Source organism: Cucumis melo, chromosome 4 (genome assembly GCF_025177605.1).
Source record: "Cucumis melo cultivar AY chromosome 4, USDA_Cmelo_AY_1.0, whole genome shotgun sequence".
Taxonomy (NCBI): Eukaryota; Viridiplantae; Streptophyta; class Magnoliopsida; order Cucurbitales; family Cucurbitaceae; genus Cucumis; species Cucumis melo.
The window spans coordinates 335,522-344,914 of record NC_066860.1 but is presented as its reverse complement, the minus strand read 5'-3'; the positions used below and the strand labels follow the sequence as shown (position 1 = coordinate 344,914).

Sequence of the window (9,393 nt, the reverse complement as noted above, 5' to 3'; positions counted from 1 at the left end):
TTATATTATGATGATAGGGTTTGAGAATAACCAGAGACAGAGAAAATTAGATTGAAGGGGGAATGGGGTGGTGGGTTTGGGTATACCATACCTCATCAACCCTAATTTCTTAATTTCCTTTCAATGCCACCTACGTACGTCCTCCATCTTTAAATCACTCTTCCTTTTAATTTTACCTCATATGTGCTATATGCGACTGTATTTTCTCTTAGCAGAAACAACTTTGTTATTAACTTGTGTATTATTCACCCCAATTAGCTAAATTGAATAGCTGAGCGTTGTTGCTTTTGAATTTATAATAATAATACAGTATTTGTTATGTTCTGAGAAGAAAAATATTGTAGAGTGAAAACTGTGAAGAATGAACAAGCACACAGAAGCATAATATAATATGTATCCAAGTTTGAGTTGCAAATTTAACAGTACATCTCTACCCATATATCTATCACCTTGCATGTATAGTTTCAAAAATATCAATGATGAAAGTCACTCAAATTAATTTTAACTAACTGAAGTGAGAGTATGCAACTATGTATTATTATAATAGTAAATAAAGGCGTTTAAAAAAAAAGAAAAATCCCTCCTAAGAAGTATAAATAAATAAATGATAATGGTGGATGGTAGTGGTAATGTTAAAAAAAAAGGTTTTGAGTCAGATTGAATCAAAAGGACCTCTTCTTGTGTCCGACAAAAACTTGCAAAACGCCATCCGACCCGCCAGCTACCAAGGTGCATTCTTGCTCTCCCACTTGCCTCCAACACACACTACTGACCAACCCATAACCCGACCCCATCCCCCCATCAAATTCCTTTACCCATATTGGCTCTCCCCACCTCTTATCGTACACAAACACTCTCTTGTCCTCCGATCCACACCCGATTAAGCCCCCCTTCCTCCACACTGACAACCCCACAAAGCTCCTCCCGTTCACGTGCCCCTCGTACGTGCGCACCACACGTGCACCCCCGCCCTCCTCCGTCTTCCACATCTTTAAACTCCCGTCTGTGCTCGCCGACACCACCGTCCCTCCGTCCACGAATTTCACATACGTCACCGTCTTCCCATGCCCTTCGAATACCACTACCGGTTCCCTCATTTTCCTTCTGTCGTACCCATACGCTTTCCTGTCCGCGCATCCAACCGCCACCAACCCCCCTCCGTACGGGTTGAATTCCACGCAACAAACCGGACTCCTTATCACGCTCGGCTGCACCACCGCCACGCACTCCCCACTCTCACACCGCGTATCCCATACTTGCACTGTGCCATCGTCTGACCCGGACGCCCCCACTACAGGCTCTACTGTTGAGTAATCCACACTCCAGACACGTCGGCCCCCATGTTCATCCCGTTCGAAAATCGGTACTTTCATCTCGAGATCGTACTCCGTGACCACCCCATCGTAATCGCCGGAGCCTAAGATTCGAGCGTTAGCATTGGGCTTCCAACGGAGGCTACTGAGTTTAGCGGGAGTACAGATGCAGAAATCAGAAGCACGGGAGTGGTCCAATTGAGTAATAGTAGTAGCGTTATGGTGAATGTCTTGGGGCAGGAGATTATGAAGACGGTAGCCACGAATTTTTCTAGCGATTCCGGCGGTGGCTATGAGGGAATCGGAAGGGTCGAATTCGAGAACGCCGAGAGTGTCAGAAGCGGCGCAATTGGTGGGGGAGGAGACGACGGAGGCGAGGGTGAAATCCCATTCGCATGGAAGGGGGGATTGTTGTTTGAGTTTTTCTGGGTTTTGGTTTTGTGGGGTTGGGGAACTGGGAGAGGAGACGCTTCTCATTTCCCATTCATAAGGAGTGGAAGGGAAAAAGGAAATTGAAACCACGACATTTGGGGGTTTTCGAACCGATCTACGCCCTCCAATATTCAACTACGCTTTTTTTTTTTTTTTTTTTTTCTTATTTGGAAACCTGTGTGATGTGGATAAATAGCATCCTCATACATACTTGTTTTGCTTTTAGCAGCTTTAATTTCACCAACCTACTTTTATTCCTTTACTCTTTCAGTTTAAACACTCTTTATTGTGTTCTTCCTTTTTTTCTTATCCTATCCTAATTTTCTGCCAAGGAAATGGATAAATATGGAAGAAAAGAGAGATGAAAAGTAGATTCAAAGGAATGGGTGGAACAATAAATAATGGTAAAGGGAGAATGGGGAGGTGGTGGTGGTGGTGGTGGTGGTGGTGGTGGTGGTGGTGGTGGGTTTTGTACCTCATTTTATATATAGTTAAAAAAAAAAAAGAAAGAAATATATAGTTAGTTAGTGGCTGTTGGTGGTTTGGGGCCTTAGGGTTTACGTGGCTTAAGCCAAGCCTTCATCTTTTTCCTAACTTCCACACTCTCCCATCAATTCCTTGCCCCTACTCTCCTCTCCCTCTCTTTCTTAATTTTCTTTCATTGCCTACCTTAATTCATCCTTCTATATTATATTACATATCTTGTATAAGCTCCCTACTACTAGCCCATTTGATCACATATTTTTTATGTCTTTATCATAGTTTAATTAAGTTTCCACGAGAGATTTTAGAAAGAGAGAGGTAGAGGAAAACTCTCAAATGTAGAGTGAAGGATGAAAAGTCATAATTACAAAATAGATTCAAATTAAATTAGTTGACAACAACCATATGGGTAAGGGGCATTAGTAGATAGATTATTTGTTTCCAACCATAAGTTTCAGAGGAGTTCCCCAATGAATTGAAGTTGTTGAGCACCACATTTTTGGTATAACTAAATGTTAATAAGTCTTCATCCATTGATCAAAATCCATTTTGTTCTCAAGTTTAGGGTTGAAATTACAAATAATATCTAATATTTGAGATAAGTATTTGATTCTTAATTTTCACTTCATTCCGATCTTTTACTTTGCTTCTCTTATCCAATTTATTTATTGGGCTTCTTGGGTAACTTCTAAAATAAGTTTAAAAAGTAAGTCTATAGTATAGATTTATTATCTACTCTTGTAAAAATGGTAAAAAAAAAAAAAAAAAAAATTAAAGGAAAGAAAGAAAACTCAATTCACATGATATATATTTGATTTACACTACAAATCACTTGATATAAACTTGTCAATACATCATTGTTGACATATACTTGATACACTAATTTACATACTTGATACACTACTAATATATATATGATATACTATCGATATTCACTTTGATACACTTATGATATACTATTAATATACATTGATACACTGTAGATATTCACTTTAATACATTTAATACACTTAAATATCCTTAAATAATAGACACTTGATATATATTGTATATAAGTAATATACATTTAATATACACTTGGTACACATTGTTGATACATGCTTTGTTACACTAGATATACACTTATATACATACTTGATATACCAAATATTTTGATTTATGATAAAAAAATTTGAATTTTTGTTAAAGGACATACATGCATACATATATTTATTTTTAAAATATAAATCACACACACATACAATATAATCATAACCCAAAACTAAAATAATATTAACACTCCAAGTACAAAACTACTATAACATAAGACTATAATATTTCACTCATTGCCCAAAATATCACTTTAAAAAATGTTTTCCATGTTTGTTTGTCTCAAAAATGTTGCATTATATTGTTTTATCTACACAAAAGTACATAGACTTGGTACACAAAATGCCAATCTTCCAATCCATGTTGTAATACAATACCATATCCCTAAAGTTAGGATTGACATAAGTTCTCGTAATAAATTTATTTAAAAATAGTCAAATAACTTAATTTTCATTAATTATTCAATAATCCAAAACAATTGAATTGAAAATTCAGATTCGATACTTGACAGCTTTGATATTACACTGCGACATATAGTAAATTTAAATTCTTTTAATAAAGCTTTTACTTAAATGATTTTAAAGTACAAGATCACATTTAATTGAAATGGATCTTTAAAATATGAAAAAGTATTTTTAAGAAAAGGTTAAAAGCTAAGGTTTGAAAGTTTGTACAACCTATACCGACAAGGTATTACTTTTCCATTTCTTTTGGTTGAATCATATGAACATCATAATCAAACGTGCTTAATTAGCTTGAAGCAATGCTATGAAAATTTTCTTATGAAACAGGTGAGCGCATGAGAACGAAGCATCTTAAAATGACTTGTGTTGATTTGTGGAAAAAAGGTAAGGATGGTGTTGCAAAGAATGTTGGAACGATTGGGCCTGTGTGGAATCCAAACTTCAAATCTTGGTCTAAACCTTTGAGCTTTGAGCATTATAGCAATACTTACAAAAATACAGATATCGTCTTAGTGACACCATGAAGTCATGTGAGTCTGATCCTATTCAAATTTCTCTGTAACCTCAATAAAGACCCTCAAGGAGAATATGTGGATCAAAAATATAATGTAACACCCATAGTCAGAAACCACGTAATAGAAACAATATCAAAATAGAGACGAATCGAGGCGACAAAAATGAAATTAAACTAGAGATTATATATTTTGTCAACTCAAGTTCTTTATTTATTCTGATAATCCTACTTAATATGTTAATTGTACCAGATCGTAAACAACGAGATGAGTCAAGTGAAAAGAAAAATATCATACAAATTAACCAGCTGGTTCATGTGCGAGTTCCCCCATGAAAGAAAAAACTTCTCTTAGCAAATATATATATATATATGCAATAATAATCATATAGCAATTGCTCTCATCCTTCAAATATTCATAAAACCATTTCCAAAATGCAGAAGATGTTCAACACATACATCCCCAGCAGAAGCATAATTGGCAAAGCCATTTGAAGTATGATGATCCTCAAACTTGACATGGGAATCCATGAGGATACCATTATTTTGAAGTAGCTCCGAACCCAAAGTCATCCCAAACTCGAAATTGGGTTGTCCATTTAAATTATTAGTGCTGGGACCAAACTCTGATCCACAATTGTCGGAGCTACCGACTGTAAGCCACTCGGCGAAGAAGAGCTTGGGAAGCTGAGAGTTGTTATTGTTGGGTTTAGGAGAGTGAATGGATGGATTTGTTGTTGAGGAATCTGCAGAGTCTGAAGTAGTTGAATTAGTTGAAGAATAAGATGGCTGTTTTTGTTGTTGTTTATCGAGTTTCTTCTTCAAGTAGGAATGCCACAAGTTTTTTACTTCGTTGTCGGTTCTCCCTGGCAAATGTTGTGCGATTTGAGACCATCTGATATACATCAAAACAAAATAATAATGCACTTAAATACATCATCCCTTAGCTTATTAAATAGTTAATTAATTAGCTACCCTTTTCTAATTCTTAATAATAACATTAACATTGGGTAATATATGCACCAAACAAATATAATCCTATTATCATACTTCATACTTTTAATATTTCTCCATGACCTTTTCAAAAAAATCAAATAAATAAATTTTCAATTATAAAGACTTTAATATAAAATTCAATAAAATTAAAGCTGGATTTTTAAATTAATTCAACCACCCCAAGCGGAAAAGAAAAAAAAACTGTAAAAATACATAGAAAGTTAGATGCTATTTGAAGAAGGGGTGCAATATTTGGTGTACAAAATTTTTGATATTTGAGGATTTACACATTATATATATATGGTAGTGAAATTTGTGAAGGGAAGATTAAAAGTGATATATTATGTTATATTATATTATAAAATAGGGTTTAGTAAAAAAAAGACAGACTTGTTTCCAAGCATATGATGAAGAGAAAGAATTGTCTGTTGTTCTTGTTGGGAAAACATTCCTCTTTTAAGTCCAGGCCGCAAATAATTAATCCACCTTAATCTGCAGCTCTTTCCATTTCTTTCAAGCCCTATATAAATTAAATAAATTAAGTTAAACCATTTTAAATTAATTTCAATACCAAGAAGAACGAAAAACAAAAAACAAAAAAAACGACTACTCACCAGCCTTTGAAGGAAGAGAACTCCAACAGCCATGGCCATAGTTTAGGATGTAATTTCTCAGCCTTTGATCTTCATCCGGTGACCATAATCCCTTTCTATGCTTCGACTTTGTCCGATGCGATGCCGTCGTTTCACGTACCATTCTTTTCTTTTTGCTGTTAGATTTATTCCACACACACACAATCGACAGTAAATAGTTTAGCTTAATTTCAACGATCTGTGGGTTTAGTATTTATAGCTAATTTCCTTGACAAAAATAATGGTTGGTTTGGTCCACTATCTATCTATATTAACAATATTCTCATCCAAACACAATGACTATTAAAATATTAAGTGAGACAAAGAAAAGAGAATCAATTCCAATGATTAGGGATGGGAGGTTTGAAATTGAAATACAAATATTCTATCGTATATCATTTGATTGAGTCGGGTTGAAGCACTCTTTTTTTTTTCCTAACTAAATTGTTCAATTTGTAAGAAATTTCAACTCAAACTATTTTCAATCTAATATAATTTTAGGTGAATGTAGAGCCAACTTACTTCATAAAGTGTTTCCAATTTCAATCCACACTGCCTTAATTTGGAAACTATAAGAGTCGATTTGAGTTCAAATGATATGATAATTTTTTCGAATAATCGAGTTTCTTATAAACTCAACCTTGTGGTTGTGTGAATAAATAGTAAACAAATAATTAATGGGTTTTTGGAAGTAAGGTTGGAAGTTTTAGAGTGGTTTGAAAAATTATAAAATTGTGTTGAGTTTCCAAATGTCAAAGTAAAGGAATGATTTAGAGCCGTCCACATTTCCGACTTCACGTTTTATTAATACATACATATATATATATATATATATATATATATATATGACAAATTATAAACTAATAAAAACTATAAATTAAAAAATTGGAGGAAGAACTCAATTTTTCAATGCCTGCAATTTGAAGAACCCTAACCTCTCCCATATACAAAATTGTTTGAAATGGCTAGTTTTTCTCCATCTTATCTTACCAGATTGTTCACCTAAATTTGAATTTTAAAAAATATTTTCTCTGTCTTTTAATTTATCCTTTTTCTTTATTTGAAAATTGTTATGAAATAGATCATTCAAGAACTTACCAAAGAGGTTTTCTGGATTTTAAGTATTGATCATTTATAAGTTAATTACTTCTCTGCATCTTATTTGATTAATTATTATTAGTTTATTTCATTTTTCATCTCACTTCTTTAAAAACAATCAATTTGTTTATGTTATATCTCTGAAGACTTGTTTTAGTTCTCAAACAATACGTTTGTTTTAAAAGAATAAACATCTTAAATTTATGTTACATCGCTATACCTTAATTTATTTTAGTTCTCTAGTTTGTTGTTTTATTTTATTTCCCACTTTTAAAAACTAATTATTTTAGCTTAGGTTATATTACCACATCAATAATTATAAAAGTGACGTAAATTAAAATAATATTAAATACATGTACTGTATATGTTTAATTATATGTTCTCCTCAACTTTTATTTACTATACTATATTATAATTAATTTTAACAACATATTGCAAATAGATTATAGTGGTTTGAACATTTATTATTCAACCTTGAACATTTGATAATATATATTAATTATCAATGGAATATTTACTCAATTTTTTACATTAAAGGTTAGGTATTGGGATTGAATGGAAAATTAAAATTAAAATTAAGCTATATATATATATATAATAACTGAGTATTGATATAGCTATGTTTTAGATTTTGGTGGACTTAAATTAAAAATTCTGAATCCTATCGATACAAATAGATAATGTTGGATGTTAACTTTCATCACCCAAATAAAAAGAGCATATACAACTTATTGACATTAAGTATGTACAATAATTAGTATATAATAGTTGGAATTTAAATTAAAAACTTCTTCATCTTTTAAGTATATATAAATATTGGAGCTAAGTTCTTAATGACATATACAATAATTTTAATATTAGAGATTTGATATTCTTGCTATAAAAATAGACTTTAATCTTTTCATACCCAAATAATTACATTTTTATTTATTTATTTGAAAACGTGAGCTTCATTTTCTAAAATATCTGTAACTAGGTATATGTTTTAATTAATTTCTTTAAAAAGCTATTCATTTTATAAATCTATATATAGATATTTATAGTTTTTAAGAGAACAAAATATTCTTTAATTGTTGGTTTGACTTTGAGAATGACAAGTTGAATTTTTTATATGATATATAACCAATTAAAATACGTACGAAGTATTAGTATTAGAATGTATATATTGTTTGTAGTTTTGTATTCTTATATATATATAGAGGGAGGTTGATTTAAGAAGGAAAATTGGGTTGGGTGCAATTGAAATTTTTTTCATAGTAATTATATTGTAGCAAATTCTTATTTCATCTAATATAACATAATGCATGTGCCTTTAATTGCTTTTCTAAACCCTATATTTCTCTTATACATTTTTTTCTCCATATCATAATTTTACTTTCTTTTTTCTCTTTTAATACTCCAATGTCCTTTTCATTTTTATTCTCTTTTCATTTTCTTTTCCCTCTATCATCAACCATCACCTTTCCTTTTCCGTTTTTTTTTTTTTTTTTTCTCTTTTATCCTTTTTATTCAATTCCTTTACAAAGCTGTATATATCTATATGTATTATTTTCTTTCAATTTCTGTACGATTTTAAGCTTCTTTTTTAATTAATGAAAATGAAATTATATTTATTATTCTTTTACAAAAAGAAAGAAAGAAAGAAAGAAAGAAAGAAAGAAAGAAAGAAAGAAAGAAAGAAAGAAAGAAAGAAAGAAAGAAAGAAAGAAAGAAAAAGTTTCTTCTTGACCAATGCAAAGCACAAATAATTTATTTTTCTTTATAAGAATAAGATAAATTATTGAATTAAAGACAATGTAAGGATAGTCTCGATCGGTTGTTTATCCCTAAATCAATATGTTACTACCAAGTCTGCAAACACAAATATACATCAATAACATGTTGTGCAATAAATTAAGGATTGTTGAAAGTTTACAAAGTTTTCAAACAATTTAACACATCAGCCTAGCTAATTTAACAAACCCCACGTAAATTCTGATCACATTTAAGGAGATTTTATTTGGATGACAAATGAAATTGAAATTGAAATTTGGAGAAGGACGTAGGTAATTTGGAAGGATAAAATTATTGCTATTATTTCTTAATTTTTGCTGTGAGGCTGAGTTTGAATTGTATTAATTACTATAAGCTAAGTATCATTCGTGTATTGATTCTACAATTTTAATCATAGAATAATGCATTCAATGGGTAGTTCGGATGAATTGAACATATGCATTAGCTTCCACTTTGTTCTTGTCAAGGAATCCATTCATTTTTTAATCTTCATTTTTTAATTGTTTTTTAGAAGCCTGACTTTTTATTTTTATACATGATAATTAAAAACAACCAAATTTCATTTAATTAATTTCTTCCTCAATTATTGTCCTTTTATCTCA

The 9,393-nt window shown here is 31.5% G+C and overlaps 2 protein-coding genes across 2 annotated transcripts; both read right to left on the bottom strand.

The window, feature by feature from the left end:
- Nucleotides 1-360: 360 nt before the first annotated feature.
- Nucleotides 361-2,621, bottom strand: LOC103503997 (WD repeat-containing protein RUP2). The gene has a single exon (XM_008468419.3). It carries the CDS (start codon nt 1,788-1,790, stop codon nt 663-665), a length of 1,128 nt encoding a protein of 375 aa, XP_008466641.2. The 5' UTR covers nt 1,791-2,621; the 3' UTR covers nt 361-662.
- Nucleotides 2,622-4,561: 1,940 nt separating this feature from the next.
- On the bottom strand, nt 4,562-6,087 carry LOC103503453 (transcription factor LAF1). The gene is made up of 3 exons (XM_008467642.3): nt 5,903-6,087; nt 5,679-5,808; nt 4,562-5,187 (listed from the first exon to the last, which is right to left on the bottom strand). Exons 1-3 carry the CDS (start codon nt 6,042-6,044, stop codon nt 4,701-4,703), a joined length of 759 nt encoding a protein of 252 aa, XP_008465864.1. The 5' UTR covers nt 6,045-6,087; the 3' UTR covers nt 4,562-4,700.
- Nucleotides 6,088-9,393: the final 3,306 nt, after the last annotated feature.

Bases quoted from the DNA above. Each gene is read 5' to 3' on its own strand.
- LOC103503997 (XM_008468419.3), bottom strand. From the start codon at position 1,790: ATGAGAAGCGTCTCCTCTCCCAGTTCCCCAACCCCACAAAACCAAAAC.
- LOC103503453 (XM_008467642.3), bottom strand. From the start codon at position 6,044: ATGGTACGTGAAACGACGGCATCGCATCGGACAAAGTCGAAGCATAGA. The intron at 5,809-5,902 runs GTGAGTAGTCGT...TAATTTATATAG, and splicing joins TTCTCTTCCTTCAAAGGCTG to GGCTTGAAAGAAATGGAAAG. The intron at 5,188-5,678 runs GTCTGTCTTTTT...GATGTATATCAG, and splicing joins CATCATATGCTTGGAAACAA to ATGGTCTCAAATCGCACAAC.